Below are 23,047 nucleotides of genomic sequence, written 5' to 3'. Positions count from 1 at the left end.
ACATTAATTAAATAAAGTAATCTGAAGAAACGTATTCAAAAGTTATTTTTAGACAATTATTCATAATTCTTTTCCCTTAAGAAAAGTGACTTAATGTTGTTTTTGGGGTCCCTAGCTAAATTAAGTTTAATAAAATATTCATCTTGATAATTAATTAAACACAATTTGCCTAAAAATATTATTTCAACACAACTTTTTTTAATTAATCAAAACTCAAATTATCTCCTTTCTGCTCATTAAGGCTGAAAAAAGGGACATCACAGTCCTCCCCCTCCGAATTTTCACTCCTTCATTGACTATTGTTGGATATGACTTCCAGGATTGCATATAAGCCTAGGATGTTTTTGAATCTTCTTGTTTGATATACAGGATGATGTGCTGCACCAGCAGACGTCTAACCAAAATTCTAGCAATCTTTAGAAATAGGCAGCAAATTCACATCAGCTTTTGACTTCCCTGTTTCTACACTGTTATGATACATATTAATAAGCTTATAAAAACATTTTTTGTTTCCACCTCTAGAGCCTCTGATGGATGGCCATAACCATGTGAAAATTTGCTACCCTAGAAGTATATTCTTTTCCAAAGATAAACCTCCAACATCTTCAACAAATTCATCTTCTATGTCACGCAGATACAATTTTGTTTGCTCACCCATTTCTATGATGGAACATCTTCAGCTAATAGCTCCCATTTTGTTAGCTGTAATTTAATGAGGTAGAGAGTCAGAAATGCTCTTCAACGTTACCTCCTTCCCCTCATGCTGAAAACAGAACTCTACGGCCTACTAGGTTTGAAAAATTTCACCCAGTGAATATTTCCATTAAACTCCAAGCACTGTGTCAGTCTCACCTTAACGATTAACATAAAAATAATCACAAATGTGCTTACCACTGAGGATGCTGATATTATTGATCTTGTTCTTACAAGGGGTGGAAAACCAATCAGCAACCACTGCATCAAAGTCTTCAAATTGTTCTATATGCAGATCCATTTTTATCATTAGCCCTCATTAATGTAGTGGCGAGTAGCACCACTATCAAGAAGTGCTATGAATCTATGCTGAAACAAAATTCCTTGAAACCTGAAGGGGTTAGACTTTGGTGCACCTGAAAGAGTACCTTTAGATCCAGTCGTTGATCTTAATCTTTTCCTAAATCTGTTGGATGTATAGTTTCTTCCTCCTTGTTAGAATTAGTCTCAACGTAATGCATTTTCCACTTTCCCAGGCACCTATGTCTTGGAGTCCACATTTATGTGCAGTAGAAACACAATTCCTTTCTGACTTATTCCCTGTATCCATCTTCTTTGTTTGTTTTGGATGGTAAGTTCCTCTGAGGCAGAATTTTAGATTCTTCTTTTTCATAGAGTTTCTTTTGCTTTTTTGCATGCAAATCCTTTGAACTTAGTTTACCCTTAGAGGTAGAAAGCTCCATGTAATATGCACTTTTTATTGCATCTGTCATCGGTAGAAATTGTGTATCAGCCGACGGGTCCCTTTGGAAAGGTTCTTGTATTAGCCGACAGGTCCCTTCGGGAAGATATTATTGTAGCTGACATATGGTATGTGGCCGACGGATACCTACGGGAAGGTTCCTCGGAAAGTATTTATACACCCTTCGGGATTATTGTAAATCATCATGGAAGCATAATGTAATGTCTTTGGCATATGCGAATAATAATAAGAAGTCCTTCTATTCATATCTATTCTTTGTATGCGTTGATTTCTTTACCCAGTACGGCAAACATTTGGCGCCGTTGCCCGATGGACCTGGTACGATGACAGGCAAATGAAGATTAAATGCCGAATCAGTTGAATAAGAATAAGAATAAGTTGAAGGAAAAGGATGAATTATGTGCAGCACAGAAAAATTTAATTTTGGCACAACAGGCTGAACGCAGACGGAGATTTCAGCAAGTTACCGACGGACACAAAAGCACTGAAAAATTGTTGGAAGAGACTCGACAGCGGCTCGATTTGGTGGAAGAAGCAAGGGAGGAGTTTTTGAACCTGCATATGCCATGAGAAGAGAATCCTGACGGAAGGAGATTGACTCGCATGGCTCGAAGTGCCGAAGGAGCACGAGTGTGGAGTGACCTCTTCGTCCGAGATATACTTCCGGAACGAACAGCTTCGGTTGACGAAACCTCTTCTTCACCAAACAACGCGGAAGTCGAAAACAGTCCGGGTGTTGAAAACAACGCGAAAGTCGAAAACAGCGCGGGTGTTGAAAACAACGCGTGTGCAGAACAACGCGGGTGTGCAGAACAGCGTGGGTGTTCAAAATAGCGCGGGAGCTCAGAACAGTGCAGGTGTTCCGAACAACGTAGGTACACAACAAAACCCCCAACAAACAGTGACAATGGTAGGTCCGAAAGAAAAGTTGCCTAAATTTGATGATGATGAAGCAGCTGATCCCATTCGACATTGTAAAACATGTGAAACGATTTGGAGAGCGAATGGCATAACAAATGCGAACGAATGGGTTCGACAGTTTCCAACCACCCTACGGGGTGTTGCGATTGATTGGTTTACTGACACAGATCCGCAGAAATTAAACACTTGGGATAACATTAAGAAGGAGTTTTGTGCAGAATTTCAAATATTGCGCGATGATAATGAGATCGTCAATGAGATATTCAATACCAAGCAGAAGAAGAATGAAATAGTACGGGTCTTCGCCAGGAGGTTGAAGGACGTAATCAGTGAAATGGAGAATAAGCCGGCAGATGGGCTCCAGAAAAGATGGTTCATTGAAGGCCTTCACCCGAAGCTACGGAAAAAGATGAAGATCGTGCCACCATCGACATATACTGAAGCATACAATCGGGCATTGAACCTTGAAAGTGAACAAAAGACAAAGAAGAAGAAGAAGACCAACTCATCCGATTCAGATGACGATGAGCCTTCAGGAGAAGATAGCAGCGACGATGAAGGCAGCAGCAAGAAAGTCCGTTCTCTTCAGAAGGACATGATTCAGATGATGAAAGAGTTCAAAAACATGAACAAGGAGACTAAGGGCAATGACTTATGGTGTACGGAGTGCAAGAAAGAAGGCTATATGAAGGGATTCTGCCCAAAAGATCAATTTTGTGAGATTTGCTAGATTATGGGACACTCGGTAAAGGAATGCCCTTTCAATTTGAAAACAAAAACACTGTAGCAAGTGTTCCTCACGCAGGAAGCATTTGCGTCAGGAGGGAGCGGGAACACCAGTACGGAAGGTGCCACATCGGGTGGATATAGAAACAATCGACACGGTGAAAACAACAACAATAATGGCAAGAGGAGTCGAATTTAGTATGATGCGAATGGTTGGCCGATAGTTCAATGCCGCGCATGCAATCTGTGGGGTCACTTCGCCTGAGAGTGCACAACGGCAAACACACCGAAGTTGCTATGCCGATGGTGTGGACCTGGCGATCATGACGATGCTAAATGCCCGAAGTCTGGAGTAAACTTGATTACTGTCGGGACGGACGAGGAAGAAGTTTTGGCAATCACTCGGAAGCAGGCAAATCTATACCTCGATCCTACGGAGGAAAAGAAGAGACTGGAGGAAGCACGGGCAGAGATCCAGAGAGCAACGCAGATAGAAACGACACACCTAGAGGACACGCCGAGTATCTCCGTACGGAACCGCACAGAACAGAACATTGTACGGAAAATATTGCAAGCCGAGATACCCGTCAAGATAAATGATCTGTTGCTGACTATGCCTCAGCTCCGATCGGCACTCACAAACATCGTGCCCGTTGCTAAACTCCCAGGAGAACATGGAAGGGAGCAGGAAAGTGGAGCAAGTACAGTGGACAAAAAGGAGGAGAGTGGCGCAAGTGCAGAAGATCCGATGCTGTTAGCTCTTTCATTCGGACGCTATACGACGGTTGTTGAAATGGGCATTCTCGGGACTGTGCTAACGGACACGATCGTGGACTGAGGATCCAGTGTCAATGTGCTGCCAGAGGATACTTGGAAAAAGTTGGGACAGCGGACATTGTGGACACCTACCTTCCAGTTGTTAACAACCGATCAACATGGAATCAAGCCATTGGGAGTACTCACACAACCATTCCTGTTGGACTTTGTCGTGATCCCACTGAAGCGGAGAGGATACAATGCTATTCTGGGTCGGGGGTGGTTGATAAAAGCCAAGGCAAAACACGATTGGAAGAAAAATACTTTATCACTTGAAAGCAAAGGCCGGAAGTATGTCATCGATCTACACACTCAGATGGTTGGAGAAGAAGCTCTATCGTCGGATTCCGAAGGAGAAGATGATGAGAGGAGGCAGAGTATGGAACCCGATCAGGAGGGAGTCCTACGATTGGAAGGAGATGATGATTTGGATTCAGTAAATGGTCTTTACCACTGGCAGATGGAGGATTATGAGCTCTTTTCGAGTTATAATATGCTAAGGATCGACGAAGGTAAGAAAGAAGGAAATAAATGTCCAAAGAAACACAGAGAAGCCAAAGAAGGAAATGAATGTCCGAAGGAACACAGAGAAACCGAAGAAAGAAATGAATGTCTGAAGGAACAAAGAGAAGCCGAAGAAGGAAATGAATGTTTGAAGGAACACAGACAAGCCAAAGAAGGAAAAGCGGTTACGACTGAAGTTGAAGGAAAGAACATACAGTACGAACCCAAAAGAAGGAAAGATTCTACTGTACGACTGGAGGGAGAAATTATTACATCAAACCACAGATATAGCAGAAAGGTACCTGCAGCAAGGAAGACACATGATATGGTTTGCACAGGCAACAAAGAGGAAGGGTTCAATAAAAGTTGTAGCAGTACAGAGTGAATGTGTTATTGACAGACAGAAGGGGCAGTTGACGGAGTCCATGGTAGCGAGCTTCGAGAACAAACTGGGCGATATGGAGATGACACAGAACAGGCGTAGCAGGTTTCAACTCGGACAGTGGGTGTTGAAGTACGACGACCGGAATGAGATCAAATCAAGCAAGTTCAAAGTTAAGTGGGTCGGGTCGTATCAGATCCGGGAAGTAGGGGACAATGGAGCAATAAAATTATGGACTTTGGATGGAGAGGAAGTGCCTCAGGCGGTGAATGGCTTGAAGCTGAAGGTATACCACAGCTGGAAGACTTCTGCGTCACAGAATGGCCTTCGGGCGACCCTTTCGTTGTTGCAGATCGACGATGATGAGGGTCGAAGGGAAAATTGACTTTGCTATTCATAAATTTAAAAATTTAAAAAAAAAATATATAAAAAAAAAAAAAAAAAAGAAAGAGAGAGAGAGAGAGGTGGACCGTACGGATTTTTGACCCTACTCATCGTACGGATTCCACATACTATAAAGTTGCCAAGAGCGTACGGTTTTTTTTGTACGAATTTCCCTTGCAAGTGTACGGATTTTTGTGCAGTACGGATTTCATCAGGTTTTTGCATCCTCTTGCCGTACGGCGTACGGGTTTTGGAAGAAGCTGAAGTGAAGGCAATGTACAAAATTTTCTGGAGCTTGGAACAGTATGTATTTTAATATGCGATGTACGGGTTTTATAACAATAATGCAGTGTACGGTTTCTTAGAAGGCTGCCGTACGGATTTTGCAGTTTTCAGCGCCTAAACTGTCGGTCACAAGATTACAGGAGTTCAACGATTCATGTAAGAATGAGAACAACTGTATGGGTTTTGCACACGATAACAGGCATTGCGTCTATCAATTTGGCACATTGGTGAATGGATTTGGGCCCCTGAAGTGCGCACACACATGTACGTACTTGAAGGTCTTTGCGAATGATGAACAGAGTATTAAAAGCAAGAACCCCGGCCGTGTTCAGTTCTTGAAGCAAGTGGAGATGCTATCGTACAGGCACCGTACAGATTTCGGGTTCTAGCCACTGTACGGATTTTCAGTATAACTTTGTGTACGGGTTGTGAGGTCATCATGGTGTACGGATTTTGCATATCATGGCATACGATTTTTGTATAATATGGTGTACAGATTTTGCATAAATGATAAATATGGCATATGGATTTGGCGTACGGCTTCTGCTTGTTATTGCATTTAGACTTTGGAGGACGTTACAGGATATTGCATAAGGAGGGAGTCGATACGGTGGCAGGATGTATGGTGTAGTTGTACATTGGTAGCACAGAAGAGTGACAGGAGGTTTTCTAAAAAAAATAAAAATAAAAAAAAGTCGACAAATCAAGAATGCTCAGAATGAGTATTAGATGATGCCATAGGGAAGGGGAAGCACTAGCGGTTGCCAGAAAGAGTGTGGGATTAGGAGAAATTGCAGAAATAGTGTGTTCCATGCAGTTTTGTGTGGGTTTCGGAGTGCTAATTTGGTCTTGGCGGCGAGGGGTGCTGCCCATTGACCCCGCTGGGGGCGTTGCCCCCAGACCCCTAGTCGTTGTGGTTATCAGTCGTGGGAAGTCTAACCAGTTGATGAGACTTGGAGTTGCTGCAGGCATGGAGTGTTTGTGTGCCAAAGGCACTTGGAGTAGGTGTTGGACGTGAAATTGTCTTGCTGGATGCATGGAGAGCTCGGGAGGAGTTGATCATCCAGTTGAAGGTAGTGCAGTGACACTTGGCTCAGTGGACCCATAGTTGGAAACAAAGAAAGCAGCACAAGTGGCTATCAAGGTCAGCTTGACTAAGGAGACAGTGTGTTTTGGAAACCAGTTTGGCGCAGGCACAGAACGAATGTGAAAGTGATGTGGCAGATCTATCTTGTTGTAGTTAGTTGTTTGAGTTTTGTTCTACAGTCGTCAGGAGACGACTTTTCTTTTTGGGGGGGATGATATCGTCGGTAGAAATTGTGTATCAGCCGACGGGTCCCTTCGGAAAGGTTCTTGTATTAGCCGACGGGTCCCTTCGGGAAGATATTATTGTAGCCGACATATGGTATGTGGCCGACGGATACCTTCGGGAAGGTTCCTCGGAAAGTATTTATACACCCTTTGGGATTATTGTAAATCATCATGGAAGCATAATGTAATGTCTTTGGCATATGCGAATAATAATAAGAAGTCCTGCTATTCATATCTATTGTCTGTATGCGTTGATTTCTTTACCCAGTACGGCAAACATCATCATGAAGAGTAGGTGGGTCAAATGCCTTAACCCGACCATGTAGTAGCTCTTACAGTTCTTCCATAGAAAGCACCATCAACCTCTTTGAAATATTAGGAACCACTACTGACAACCTTTGAAATTTTCAAACATAAGCATCTATTATACCATGTTGATTCAAATGGGCTAGCTCTTGGAAAGTATCTTTTAATTCTTCTTATCAAACCTGTCGACCTATGTGTAAAGTCCATAGAAGAAATCGTATTGTAATGTTCTAAGGTAACTAACCATAGTATCACCACTCATGAGCCTCGCTATCCAAATATTGTGGCATACTTAGTGGTTTACATCTCTAACTTGGGGTTAAGTTGAAAATGTGTATATAATTTCTGTACACACGAACATGAAGTACACTTGTTATAGCTGTTATAACTGAGATTGGACAACTTGCCCACTCTAGCTGCATCTGTTGGTTAGGTCCTCACCCCCCATCTCTTCTGGCCGTATTCCTGTACTTCACCTGATAAAAATCTGCTAAGGACATGGCTGCATCACCTAGTGATTGGTACTCCCTAAAATACTTTGCAAAATTTCCCTTTTTCCTTATTCTCCTTTTTGTTCTCTTGGTCGTGCCTCTAAGAAATCAGGCATTACAGGTCTATTTGTTGTTCTAACTTCTACAAGCTGCCCTGGAGTTGTTGTTTGCTAGTATATTAGTGTTAGTTGCTTCTCCATGGTTGCCATTGTTTCCATTAGTACCATTGTTACCTGCTTTCTTCTCGTTGGCATTATTGTTTTGCATCATTTGAGCGTATCAACTAAACCAATTTTTGCTGTCCTCTAGCCAATTCATGTAAAATTTGCATAGTACTAAGATATTGTTGCTGCAGATAGATGACAGGAGATCAAACACTAGTATTTAGTTTATTGTCTTGAAGTTCCATATGATTCTTGCAATGTATACAATAAGTAGGAGATTGTTAGGAGTCAGGACTAGTGGACTAGATGTTGTACAACTTGTAAGTCCTGGATCTAGGTGATTTATTTAACTTTTGTATGCTGTTCTAAGTAATATGTCCATGTGGAAAAGAGTGCCTCACATGGATGAAATGAGTGGTAGAGAATTAGAGATACCCATGGCAATGCTCTACACCACTTTTATAACATATTAATTTGTTTGAAAAATAATTTAAGCTTCCTCCTGAAGGGACTTAGCAAAAAATGATTATTTTAATCATTCATTCATTTTCAAGACACTCTTAGAAAATGAAGCAAGCTTGTCCAATTAGTAAGAACAGTTCACTTATGCTAAGGTGCTTTTGTCCTCATTTTCCATCCAATCTAATAAATGTGATGTCTAAAATTTTATTTGAAAGAAAGTATTCCTTTCTTATGCCTAGTCTAATTATGAACTCTGTGAGTTAAATATTCAACAATCTTTTGCACGTCTGAAATTAGATTTTGGGCTGCATTATCTACAGGATGTCTTAATTCTCTGGTGATAGAGTAATTTTATGTGCATTTTCTCCCCCTCAAAAAGGAATCCTTAGTCATTTAAGCAGCTTTAACTATTTATATATAGTTTAATATTTTCCTTTGGGAAATAATTTTTTCCTTTGAAATCTAAAGGATCATTCTTAAGTTCTCTACAATCAAGTATTAGGTGTGTTTACTACAATAAAAAATCTCAAATGAAGTTTTCTTTTCCTGTTTACCCTTGAAGTGTTTACTTTGTAAGATGCAGTCTATTTTTAGAAATATTTACTGAAAATGATAAATCATTTGACAGATTTTCTAAACTTATCATATGATGGATTTGCAGATTGGAAATGATGCTTCACAATTTGTTGGCCCCATTGTTCTGGCCCTTCTTTTGGAGGTTGTTTCCTTCTCTTTGCTTTTTCTTTATAAACATGTGAATACCTGTCCCTATGAGATTAGAATCATGTAATGAAAATGACAGCTGTATAGATAAATTTAATCTAAATGTATAATACCCATATACACTATAAGTTGGCAATTAAAAAGCACGGATTCTTGTTAAAAGGTAGTAGTAATTTACACGTTAAAAATAGGCTGCTACTTGATTAATTCATTTTGTTCTCAAAATTGGACAGGACAATGAATATTGGCCTATAGCTTTGTGGATTATGCTTTACAAAATAATTCCAAAGATCATTGCATAAAGGCAAAACATTTTTTCTGCCCGAACTAATTTGGCCACCCTAGTGAGCTTTCATTTGGTTTGATCATCCTAGATTTTCTCTCCAATCTTGGGATTGGCCATAAGTAGTTATCAAAATGGATATGTCCAAAGCCTTTAATGGTTGTGACCAGAGATTTGTTCAATACAAAATGGCTACTTTTGGGTTTTGGGATAAGTATACAGCTGGATTCTAAGTTAGATCACTAAGACTGATCTCTCTATTACACTTTTTTACATAGGGTCACTATTCACCCCAACTAGAGGGCTACAATGGCATATCCACTTGGCTTGTACCTCTTCATCATAACAAGGGAATGCTCAGATAGACTCGTGAAGAAAAATGGCTAAGTGGAAGATTACATGGGCCTTGAGCTGTCCATAATGACCACACAAGGTTAAAGATTTCAATATCTTTTCAAAATCTTCTCGTCTCTAATCCTAAGGTGAATGAAAGAATACTACTACTAGCAAACTACCATGTGGCTGGAATACTACTATCCAGGAAAGTATCCTCACAAATCTGAAAACACGATATGTCCAAGCTAGTCTAGGATTCTACATGTGGAGTTTTCCTATTAAATACATGGCCTTCCCATTACAGCATGAACAGAGTAGAGCCATGTGGGATAAGATCCTCTCTAAAATAAGGGCGAGGCTTGCCAAGTTGTCTCCTAGATGGCTGACAACAGCAGGAAAAGTGAAAATCATAAAATATCTTCACCAGGCCATTCTAGTATATCTGCTCTCACCGCGAGGTCAGTTTTTTACATAGCAACGAGACTCATTGCGAGTCACGTGAGTCACCCGGGTTGGCGAGTTGGGTTACCCCTGCCTGGTCAAAATGAACTGTGACCCTGACCCGCCTAGTCATCAAATATCTTATATTTTCTATAAGGTATTTCTATTAATATACCTTGGGCCGTCGAGTCATTGCCAAGTCTCGACGGAGTCCAAGCCGGGTCACAAGTTGAATTGCCCTTGCCAAGTTAGAGCCGGGTCTGAGTTTTGTTACTTTGGTTTTTTATGAGCATTTAAAGGTAAAAGCAAGACTTCCAAGTATACACATGAGAGAAAAAGTCCCAATATTGGTGTATTTCGGGTTTTATTAAACCTTTTTCAAGTATCAAGATTTAAATTACTAGTTACAAGTTAAAAACAAAGTTTGAATGAATCAATAGTAGCCCGACATAGTGTGTTTTGTGTTTTATAAAACCTTTTTCAAGTTTCTCTTGCATATAAATTTTTTAATATAAAACCAACACCCATTATATAAGTCTTCATCTTTTTTCAACTCCTTGACATTATAAATCACATGTATATAAATATGTAATAGGCACATAAAAGTCCGAAAATAAACTTGCTTATTACATATGCGCTTATGAGACTGAAAGCAATGTTTGTGGAATTGATCATGGAAGTTTTTGATTTTGTGAAGTTAAGGTTAATAATAAGTTACTGAATGGAATGTCTCTATGTTTTGTTTTTGCTGACATTCTATGCTATGGTTTTCATGTGCAGTCAATGCAACGAGGAGATCCTGCATGGATTGGCTACTTATATGCAGCAGCAATCTTTCTGGGAGTGGTATTGACATTTTCCTTATTTGACTGGAGCAGTAAATATTTATTTGTAGTAGTAGTTGTTGGCTTCTATAATATTTTTTAAAATACTTCATGGTGGCGAAATCTTTCTTGTTAATGTATCACTAAATTAAAACATAGATTAAATTAGGAATCTAATATAGGAAAAAAAGGAGGGAATTTGTGGTGTTTTTGAACATTTAAAGGTAATTTAATTGAATAGAGAGTGAGAGGGAGTCGAGGGAAATGAGAGTTACACTATAAATTTTGGAATTAGTTTTTCCATCAATTTTCAGATTATTGTTTATATTGCAAAATGCATAAAACCATACTAAATAGTAATATAATATAAGTACATAGTTTGACTCTGGAGTTTGATCATGAAAATATATTAGAATCTTATATGCAAAGTACACAGTGACAAAAATTGAAGAGAATCAATGACTTTTTACTATGAACTTGAAGTAGACTATGCTTAAGGGTCATAGATCCTAATGATGAATCTCCAAGGGCACAGCCTCTTGTAATTCAGTCAATCTCCATAGAATTAAAATTGACATTTCCCATGTTATTTAAGTTTTGCGTCATTGAAAAGTATCTTCTCATCTGTTTTGATACATTCAGAATTTTGATCGATCTCTTGAAGGTCATTGGGCTTGTCTTCCTTATTGTTATTTAAATTAGCTTGGCAAAATTTCTGGTTTTGACGATGTATTTTTTTATCATCTAAATTGTCAAAAAACAATTTGAACCTTGGAGGCTGCTCTGCCAAGAAAGTGTTTTAAACCTCAAAGTTACATGTCCAAAGACAATTTATGCAAGATAATTGTTGCGCTGACATGTAATTTGTTTTACCATTTTCATGATTATATTGAAATATTATAAATCTTATGGTGTGAAATACATAGGAAAATGTGAGATTTTTTTGTGTATGGGAAATGTTTCTAATTCTTTCCTTCTTTTAACCTCACCCAACCTTGTTTTCCATTACCTTTATTGTAACTAAAGCTCACAATGACAAGCTGCAAAAGCTGTGTTTGTCAGAAAATATACATTTTTCTTTTTTCTTTTTTCTTTTTTCCAGTGCTAGATTGAACCGTAAATTTCCTTTAATCTCTGACATTTATTTTGTGTAGAGCATAGGTGTATTATCTGAAGCACAGTACTTCCAAAATGTCATGCGTGTAGGCTTTCGCATAAGGGCAACCTTGGTATGTTCATTTTATTCTAATATTTGTGGGATTTTTACATCTGAAGTTCTCTTATTTACAATTTTATAGCCAGTGAGTATAATTATTTTCTATAACTTATGCAGGTTGCTGCTGTATTCCGGAAAACTTTGAGATTGACACATGAGGGGCGGACAAAATTTGCTCTGGAAGAATAACTAATATGATGACTCAAGATGCTGAAGCTCTTCAGGTATGCTCATAAATTATCAATATTCAATTTCTCCCATAAAATATCATCCTATAAAATCACACGTTCAGAGTAAAATTCGGAAAGTGAAACATGACTGTTTTCGTTTCTTAGCAAAGGATGCCAACATATAGAGCTTTCTAGATACCTTGGACTCAGGGTTTTTTAATTTAAAACCAAGACCTCAAATTGAAGTCAAAATGTAATGCTCCTTTTCTATTTTTCCCTAGTACTTTGCCCTAAATCATAATTGCTTAAGATTAGGATTAGGTTTACCATATGTACGATTTCTTTGTTTGTGTATTTCCAAATTTGAGACCTTACGTGTAATGGACACCCTAAAAATGCCCAAAAACTGAACCAACTGCTGATAGGAATTTAGTCAAATAATTTGCATCCAACTCTTAATTTCTCCGTTAAATGTTTAAAGCCCTTTATGGCTCTAGAAATAAAATGTTTGTTTGTTTTTATGTCTTTGCATAGATTTGAAACCACATAACATGAACAAGAAGGAATTTATAATAATATGCAAACTGAAGATTGAACTACTACTGAAATAATATTAATTTTCAAACTAATAAAATCAAATACATAGCAGACTTTTCAACTCACTAATTACTCCAGCATTATAACATAATATTCCAGTAATGACTTCCCATCTTGTCGCTATAGTAATATGAATAGTGCTGCTATAGTAAAATCTGCCTTCAATCAGTCCAAGACCCTCATAAAATCATCCCTTCACAATGGCATAAGCATCGGACAAGGAGCGGGAATGATATGAGCAAACACCCAATCGACCTGTAGCTGGAAATGCGCCCAATCTGCTTGTTAATGAAGCTGATAGCAATGAATTCTGAAGGCCAAACCCTAAGGGAATGACGTCTAGAATGTCACAGGAGAGGATAAACATCCTCTAAATGCCAAGAACGGATCTGCAACTCACACATCAATTTTCTTCTCATATCTAACCTGCCGAATGAAGCCACTAACGCTCCCTTTTATTCTTTCTCCAAGAGTCCATTCCACTCACATGAGCAATGTGGGATAAAAGATGTGCGATATAAAACATATTAAAATAATCACTTATGTCTCCCTTAGGTGCCCCTTTTGATTTGCACACATTCTCATAAAATTTAATATTAAAGTAACACTTAAATATTTTACAACTAAATTAATTGTTACTTTAATAATACTTCAGGCATAAAAATATATTCGCTATCGGACTCCAAATAGCATGAGTGATAGCTCGTTGGAAAGCTCTCGCCGTGGAGTATCAAATTCAATCACCAAAACTAGCCTCCCCTGTGTCCTTCTGACTTACTAAAAATGGTAAGTATGCCTGAGACTGAGTAAATCAACTCCGTTTTGGCCCAAATTGGAGATGACTAGGCCAAAACACTCTAAGATCCTTTTAAACCCTTCGTTAGCCCACAAGACTATGTAGAACTAGGCTAATGCATGCACACTTGGTCAGCTGCTAAAGTGGTGACATTACATTATGATACAGTTAGTATTCATACATAATCATAATGTCATAGTTAGATTTCTTAGAATGTAATAACCCTCCTCAAATCTGGTTGTAGATGGCTGAAATAATTTCCTTCTATGCTGCCCCTTTTGCTTTGCTTTTTTCGAATTGCTTTTTCGGCCTGCTTTTTCATACTCGCTTTTTCAGCCTGCTTTTTCGGTTCCGCTTTTTTCGGGCTGCTTTTTCGTATCTGCTTTTTTCAGACTGCTACCATGTTGAATCTCAAGACCATATCTTTTAATGGCGTCAAGATTTCCAGCTTGAAGGGATTTCGTCCTTCAAACTATTGAGATATAATCTCCAGAAAATTCTCCAATTTCTTTGATATTTCCAAGCCTGAATAAATGAGAGCTATCCTCTTCCTTTTAATCCCTTCGTCACTTGCTCCATGCTTCCGTCTTGCCAATGTGGGAGAATACATGACTTTTAATATTACTTCTTTTTTTCTTTTTACAAAGTCCATGTATGTACTCAAAAGGGGGACTCTTGATTTTTATAAAGTGACTTTATGAAACATTATAATATTTAAATTTAAATAGTCACTTTACCGTTGCAACTTCAAACATTAAAATAATATACCAAATAAACTCGAAATCCCACATATAATAGCTCATTAGAAAGAGCCCAACAAAACGCATCTCATCCTATCACTGAAAATTGAAGGCACTGCATCCCCCTATTGGCTTACTAAAAATAGTAAGTCTTCCTGACAACTCAACAAACGAACTTCGTTTGGCCTGTAATTAAATTTGACTAGGCCAAATAACTTTAGGATCCCTTTTGAAGTCCTGGTTAGCCCTCGGGACCATACAAGAATGGGCTAACGACAACATACCTCCAAACTGGCTAAGTGGGGGACATTACAGTCCGCCCCTCTTGAAATTGCTTGTCCCCAAGCAATCTCAACTCAGGATGCTGAATAATCTCCTCTGCCTCCCATGTCGCATCCTCAACTGGTAGGTTCCTCCACTTTACTAGGTACTCCCTGATAGTCCGCCTGCGAAGCACCCTCTCCCTGGAGTCAAGTATAGCCTCAAGAATCAAGATAAGTTTTCCCTCATCATCGAGAGGTGGCAATACTACTGAAGGCACCACATTATGCCCCAATGCCTTCTTAAGGCATGACTCATGGAACACGTTATGTAGTTTACTGTCTGCAGGCAGCTCCAACTCATAAGCTACCTCACCCACTCTCCTGATTACTTTGAATGGTCCATAGTAGCGTGGTTTCAATTTCTCTACTCCACTCCTCTTGAGAGAGGACTGTCTATACGGCTGTAACATGAGGTACACCATGTCTCCTACCTCGAAAGATCTCTCAACCCTGTGCTGATCAGCATATTGCTTCTGCTGATTTTGTGCCCTTTGCAAATTTTCCTTCAAGGATCGCATAATGTCCTGACACTCCTGCAATATATCCTTGGCCTTAGGCACCCTACTGTCCCCAAATAACAAATCCAAAAAATTAGGAGCATCATACCCGTACAGTGCCATGAAAGGGGACATTTGAATAGACATATGGAAAGAGGTATTATAGCAGTACTCCCCTAGATGCAGCCACTTCACCCAAGCCTTCTGCTCTCCTGCAATGTAGTTTCGAAGGTACCCCTCAACCCATTTATTCACTATCTCTGTCTGCCCATCAGTTTGGGGGTGGTAACTGGTACTCGGAGTTAGCTCTGTTCCACACAACCTGAACAACTCCTACCAAAAGTGGCTCATAAACCTACTATCCCTGTCGCTGACTATGTTTCGTGGCATCCCATGTAATCTAAATACCTCTCGAAAGAATAGCTCTGCTGTTTGTATTGCTAAATATGTGGACGAAATCGCAAAGAAATGTGCAAATTTCGTCAATCTGTCTACCACAACAAAAATACAATCCCGACCCTATACCTTGGGGAGGCCTGTAATGAAATCCATGGAAATGCTATCCCACTTCTTCTCTGGTATGGGTAGGGGCTGTAGTAAACCACCTGGAAAGGAATGTTTCTGTTTGTTCTGCTGACATATTGGGCACTCCCTAACAAACTGAAGCACCTCTGTTTTGAGTCCTTTCCAAGTGAAGCGCTCTCTCACCTGTCGATATGTCTTAAAGAATCCGGGATGTCCTGCCAATGGTGAATCATGAAATGCCCTCAAAATCTTCTGCTTCATAGCAGACCCGGGTACTAAATAAATCCTTTCCTTGTAGATGATCAAATCATTTACAACAGTGTATCGACTATCCTGAATAGTTCCTTCAATAACACTAGATGCCCAACTATCCTTGGCATACTTTGCCAAGATCAACTCTCTCCAATCGTCCATGACTATCCCAACAGCAAGCAAATGAGGCCTTTTGGATAAAGCATCTGCGACGATATTTTTCTTCCCTTTGACATAGACCATGTCAAAATCATAAGCCTGTAACTTACTCACCCATTTCTGTTGCCTATCATTGAGATCCTTCTGTCTAAGGAAATGTTTCAAGCTGTTATGATCTGTTTTTACTGTGAATCGACTCCTTGCTAAGTATTGCCTGAACTTAGCTAGCGCTTGCATGATTGCTAGCATTTCTTTGTCATAGATGCTGTAAGTTCTCTCAACACCTCGTAATTTCCTGCTCTCATATGCGATGGGATGTTTGTCCTGCATGAGGATAGCTCCTACGCCCTCTCCTGAGGCATCACACTGCAGCTCAAAAGGCCTGGTGAAATCTGGAATAGCTAAAACAGTGCATGTACTCATCAGCTCCTTGAACCTGTCAAAACAATCCTGAGCCTTCTCTGACCACTTGAAACTGTCTCTCCGTGTCAAATCTGTAAGTGGTGCTACTATCAGTGAAAATCCCTTCACAGATCTGCGGTAGAACCAGCAAAGCCCAAGAAATCCCTTGAGTTGCGAAATGTTCCTCGGCGGTGGCCAATCCAGAATGGCCCTGATCTTGTCTAGGTCAACCCGAACACTTCCTGCACTAATAATATGTCCTAGATAGAGCAACTCTGTCATCCCGAACTCGCATTTACTCATCTTGGCATATAATGACTCCCTCTCTAGAATGTTGAGCACTGCATCAATATGCTTCAAATGTTCCTCCCAAGTACGGCTGTATATCAGTATATCATCAAAAAAAATCAACACAAACTTCCTCAACTGATCTTTGAATACTCTATTCATACACGACTGGAAAGTGGCGGGGGCATTAGTCAACCCAAAGGGCATGACTAAGAACTCAAAATGTCCATAGTGGCATCTAAAAGCTGTCTTCTCCACATCCACCTCTCTAACCCGTATTTGGTGGTAGCCGGATCTCAAATCAACCTTAGAGAAGTAGCAGGCACCGTGCAATTCATCAATAAGCTCATCAATGCGCGGAATAGGGTATCGGTTTTTGATTGTCTTTTTGTTTAGTTCCCTATAACCAATGCACATCCTCATTGTACCATCCTTCTTCTTCACCAATACTACTGAAGAAGCGAAAGGACTCTTGCTTGATCGTATGTGCCCCATGTCAATCAACTTCTTGATTGCCTTTTCTATTTCATCTTTATATCTCTTTGGATGGCGGTAGGGTGTGATGATGACTGGCTTAGCCCCTTCCTCTAACTCAATAACATGCTCGATTCCCCTATCCAGGGGTCTCCCTGGAGGTATCTCACCAAACACCTTAGTATGTTTGGTTATTATTTTTTGTACATCAAGGGGATACTCCTGTTTATGTTGCTCTGTCACCTCAGGCATTACTCTGAACTCTGCTGTCCACTGCACCTGGTCGTGTCTGAAGAAACTCTGCATCCGCTTGAGTGACACCACTCATAGTCTGCCATCTGACAAACCTCTGAGTACTATCTTCTTACCATTTGCCTCAAACCTCATTTCCATTTTCTGGAGGTTAAATGTAAACTCTTCCAGAGATTTCATCCAATTCATCCCAAGCACCATAACCTGATCACCAATGTTGACAACAAAGAAATCTCCCACCATGTCATAATCTCCCAAACGAAGCTGCAAGCTGGAGATTTTCTTGGTACAGTCGATTTTGAAGTTGTCGGCAACCATCACCTTAAATCCCCTATGCTCTTCTGTATGTAGCCCTCTACGTGTCACAAACTTTTCATCAATGAAGTTATGTGTTGCCCCTGTATCAATGAGTGCCACAAATCTTTGTCCATCCAAAGTTCCCCTAACTCTGAAAGTGACGGCCTCCTGTATACTGGACAACTGAGCTATCGTGCTATCACTGTGTGCTTCCTCATGTGAAGAATTATCATCTCCATCTGATTCTGATGACTGCTCTGAATCTCCATCCAATGACTCTTCGGCTGAAAAGTACTCCATCTGCTTGGCTTTTGCTTTCAATGGACACTTATGTGACAAATCCCAAGGTTCCTTGCAATGAAAACAAAGCTTCTTCTTCCTGAGATCATTAAGTGTCTCATTGTCCAACCTCTTACTTTCCTCCTTAGGTGGCTGACCCTCTCTACGAAAAGGTTTACTGTCCTTATCTTTCCTCGAAGGGAAACTCTTTGCCTGGAATTTTTTTTAGAAGCTGAAGAGGAATCCATGTCACGAGCTTTCTTAATGGCTTCTTGCAAAGTGGGAGGGTTGAGAGCTTTAATCCACCCTCTCAACGGATCAGCTAACCCATCCATAAATAGAACCAATATCCTCCGTTCAGATACATTTGTTACTAACACTGCAAGTTTTTGAAATTCTGAAATGTATGTTTCCAATGATCCCCATTGTTTAAGTTGAGCTAACTCCTTGAAATGTAGTTCTGGATCCTTCCTATCAAAACGTTCAATCAGTCTCTCCGTAAACTCCACATATGAGGTAATGTGTGCATGACCCATAGTGACCATACCATGATGCCACCACTCGTGTGCTAACCCATCTAGATGAATTGCTGCATACTTAATAGCTTCTTCCTTAGGCATAGGGTTCAATTGAAAGTATGTATCAAGCTTTTGAACCCAAGCTCTTGCTGTAGACTTCCCCGAGCCATCATAATATGGTAACTGAAGTTTCCCTACTTTCTTCATAGCTCTGGTTCCTGTCATGTCCACGTGGCATATGTTTCATCCGCACATCCATATACTCCCTAAAGGTAATTGCAGCAGTAAAATCTGGACCTCCGGCTTTCCAATCTCTCCTCAACTGGTCCTATATATCAGTGATCTGGGGCTCTGATACCACTGTAATAACCCTCCTCAAATCTGCCCTTCAAAAATGCTGATGAAAGCTCAAGGAATTTCATCAAACAATTCACATGCAAGGGACGTTTGACTGATATAGTATTTCAGCTAGCTTCAAATGACCTTTTTACAATTTGCATCAATGAAAATCTTGTGCTAGAAGACTACAATGGACTACACAAATGACCTAACATGAGTGTGCTACTAAATTTGACAATATTCAGTGCATATATATGATCTAAGCATGAGAAATGAACACCTACAGCCAACTGGCATTTTTACAGACAGTTGGTATGCAAACTAACTAGCTGATAAATAATGATATTAAATTGCTTAAATGACACCAACAACTATTATCTTCTTAATTGCAATGAAAATTACAATGCTCATGAAATATGGCCAAGACTTTGGCATTTACATGGATTACAAAATGATAATGCTGGTATAATGCACACTCACAGCTGAAAGCTTATAACACCCTAAAAACAATACTAACAAAGAATCTGGTTGTAGATGGTTGAAATAATTTCCTTCTATGCTGTTCCTTTTGCTTTGCTTTTTTCAAACTGCTTTTTTGGATTGCTTTTTCCGCTTGCTTTTTCGGTTCCGCTTTTTTCGGGCTGCTCTGGAGCTCTAAGAGGAAATGTGGGAATCATGGGCCTCGAACTCACTGTCCTAGCTTGCTGGGGTGCATGATCGAAATTGTTCCCGACTTGTTCACCTCCATTATGTGTCCCATCCTGATTATTCTCATTCTGATTGTTATCATTCTGATTATTACCATTCTGATTATTTCCTCCACCTATGTTAGCGTTCAACCCCATTTGACGAGCCATCATCTGCATCATAACCTCCATTCTCTAATTTTGTTCCTGTGCCCTCTGTTCTGCTAATCGCTGTCCCTGTGCCAAGGTCTTTAATAACTGTAAGAATCTTTCCTCTCCAGGATCCCGAGCATTCCTGTCATCTCGGTCACCCATATTGATGTCTTGATGAAAGAATACCTCCTTTGTGTCTGTATGATTGGATTCTATGTCCACCTGCACGGATGAACTAGACTGTTTGCTCTGCAGGTCTGAAGTCCTATTTTATCTTGCTATGGTATTGCGGAAATTATAAGGCCCCTGTCGCATGCTCAAACAAAAAATGCTCTGATTTTAGTGTTTTGACATTTCGTCAAACACTTTCCCCTCTATCTGGCTGTTCCAAATTCCCTATAAGACCTCCACAGGATGGCAGGACTTATAGCTCTGATACCACTGTAATAACCCTCCTCAAATCTGGTTGTAGATGGCTGAAATAATTTCCTTCTATGCTGCCCCTTTTGCTTTGCTTTTTTCGAACTGCTTTTTCGTACCCGCTTTTTCAGCCTGCTTTTTCGGTTCCGCTTTTTGAACTGCTTTTACGGATTGCTTTTTCCGCCTGCTTTTTCGGTTTTGCTTTTTTCGGGCTGCTTTTTCGTATCTGCTTTTTTCAGATTGCTACCATGTTGAATCTCAAGACCATATCTTTCAATGGCGTCAAGATTTCCAGCTTGAAGGGATTTCGTCCTTCAAACTATTGAGATATAATCTCCAGAAAATTCTCCAATTTCTTTGATATGTCCAAGCCTGAATAAATGAGAGCTATCCTCTTCCTTTTAATCCCTTCCTCACTTGCTCCACGCTTCCGTCTTGCCAATGTGGGATAATACATGACTTTTAATATTACTTCTTTTTTTCTTTTTACAAAGTCCATGTATGTACTCAAAAGGGGGACTCTTGATTTTTATAAAGTGACTTTATGAAACATTATAATATTTAATTTAAATAGTCACTTTACCGTTGTAACTTCAAACATTAAAATAATATACCAAATAAACTTGAAATCCCACATATAATAGCTCATTAGAAAGAGCCCAACAAAACGCATCTCATCCTGTCACTGAAAATTGAAGGCATTGCATCCCCCTATTGGCTTACTAAAAATAGTAACTCTTCTTGACAACCCAACAAACGAACTCCGTTTGGCCTGTAATTAAATTTGACTAGGCCAAATAACTTCAAGATCCCTTTTGAAGTCCTGGTTAGCCCTCGGGACCATACAAGAATGGGCTAACGACAACATACCTCCAAACTGGCTAAGTGGGGGACATTACATAGAATTATAAATAATATATAAATGCAGGATGTAAGTCAATTCAATATATGTTAGAATTGACTTGAGGATGGTCCAACCATAGAAATGATAAGGGTGACTTGATGAGGTGCCTGAGAATCCTCCTATCCTAGGCCCAAGAGCAGATACCTTCTTCCTTCTAGGCCTTATGTGGCTCTTGCCATGCATATGACGTGGGCTACCTAGTGTGGTGTCCTATCGCCGTTCTCCTTCATCTTGCCATTCCTAACTTGCTTCTAATGACTGAACACCCATTCACCACGGTAGGGTCTGTGAGGAGTATTCACAACAAGGTGCCTTGAAAGCCTATCCTTCCTAAGCCCGAAGGCAGTCCACTTTGTCTCTCTTTGGCCTCATGGGGATTCCCTTATCAGAATTGTGAGTTGCATTCTTAGAAGGTGGCCTCATCGCTATTCTCCTAATCAATTATGTTGATTATATTTTTTTTAACTTTTACTAATTTAAATTCTATTTTATTCTTTACTATTTAAATTCTATTATTATTTTTATTATTTAATCCTTTGGCTTTTTTCAAAAAGGAGACATCACACCTTAAGTTTGAGGAAAGAAAGAAATGAGTCCTAGCAAGAAAAACCATATAAGATAGCCGTTTGCAATTGGAAAGACCCTAGCTACAAAGAGAGTGTACCCCATTAAAGAATAGAGGTAGAAAGCCGATGGGATAAATTTACCTTACAAGGAGCAGAAAGATGTAATGACCCCTAAATATTGAATTAACAAATTTCACAAATTGAGCCAACTTGCTCAAAATATTTAACATTAGAATTTTTTTTAATAATATTTTGACAGAAATGTCTGAGCTCACAAGCCCTAAGGCTAACAATACGTTAGGAAACTAAGCTTTTACAAGGTGACCCAATGGCTGGTTTAACTCATCAAAATATCCAACATAAAATGCATGGCATGTAGCCTCTACGTGAAAATACATCCACAGGCGAGAACATTGTCGGAGTGCTTATCCACCCAACCATGAAGTGTTTGCCTCCTTACATTTGCATTTTCTTTGCTACTGGATTTGGTAAGTGGTGGTTGTGAACTTAGATTTGCATTCCTAGGTGAATTGCAATCTCTTTCTTATGTATTAGCATTCTAGGATGTCTTTGAGCATCTTCCAAACTCTTCTTTACAACCCGACTATTCCAATTCTGCACTGGGGCCTTTTCACAACATAAATGGAACATGATATACCTTTTGAATCTTTTCTAAGATCATTGACATGACCTATTCCATCTTTAGTATCAACTTAGGGAAATTCCATTTGTGTACTTCTAAAAGCTATTGAATGACTCATTTAGATTGGAGGAAAGAACATATAGTTTCAATACCACAAGCAAGGTTTGTGCATCTTTTTTAGTGGATGATCTCTTAACTCCTTTACCATCTTCCTGGACCATTGCCAATTATTGTTTTTTGTTGCAACCGTTCTTGCAAGACCCCAATGATTCTGATGAGAAAGTCTCTATGGCTTCAGTTTTTTATATTTCAACTATTCTAATTCTTTGTTTTTCTTCAAAATATACAGAGTTTTTTAAAGAACTCTTAAAGCTGAACTTCCCTCTGAGATTTCTCATTGTTGGTCTTTACCACTAAAAAATTTGCCCTTCATTGTTAATACTACATGGATCCAAATTGCACCAGTGTGTTAGCAAGCCCTTGCAGGCTCAAGGAAATTTGTTCCAATATCATCTGTGTAACAACCAGTTTTCCTGGGTCTTAATTAATAGCTAACATTCTCGAGAAATATAGTTATTACTTCATTTTCATAGGAAGACATTTAAATCAGTTTTGTTCATATGAAAGAGATTGACGGTTAAAATTAGTTAGACAAAATTTCTTAACTAAGAACTTAAAACACCATCAATGAATTTACTATAGAAATTGAAATCCACATACTATGGAATTTGAACCA

At 39.4% G+C, this 23,047-nt stretch overlaps 1 protein-coding gene across 1 annotated transcript in view; it reads left to right on the top strand.

Moving 5' to 3' along the window:
• The window catches only part of LOC149529090 (ABC transporter C family member 2-like), a 167,619-nt gene that overhangs the window by 96,249 nt on the left and 48,323 nt on the right, over window positions 1-23,047 (top strand). The window contains 5 exon segments of the mRNA XM_089811398.1: window positions 8,870-8,926; window positions 10,772-10,837; window positions 11,970-12,044; window positions 12,149-12,203; window positions 12,206-12,255. Of these exon segments, the coding sequence (XP_089667524.1) occupies window positions 8,870-8,926; window positions 10,772-10,837; window positions 11,970-12,044; window positions 12,149-12,203; window positions 12,206-12,255 (303 nt within the window).

The sequence above is a fragment of the Cupressus sempervirens genome, chromosome 11 (genome assembly GCF_028749045.1).
Source record: "Cupressus sempervirens isolate cs-2001-9-10 chromosome 11, ASM2874904v1, whole genome shotgun sequence".
Taxonomy (NCBI): Eukaryota; Viridiplantae; Streptophyta; class Pinopsida; order Cupressales; family Cupressaceae; genus Cupressus; species Cupressus sempervirens.
The sequence above is the reverse complement of the archived record's forward strand: the minus strand, read 5'-3'. Positions and strand labels throughout refer to the sequence as shown.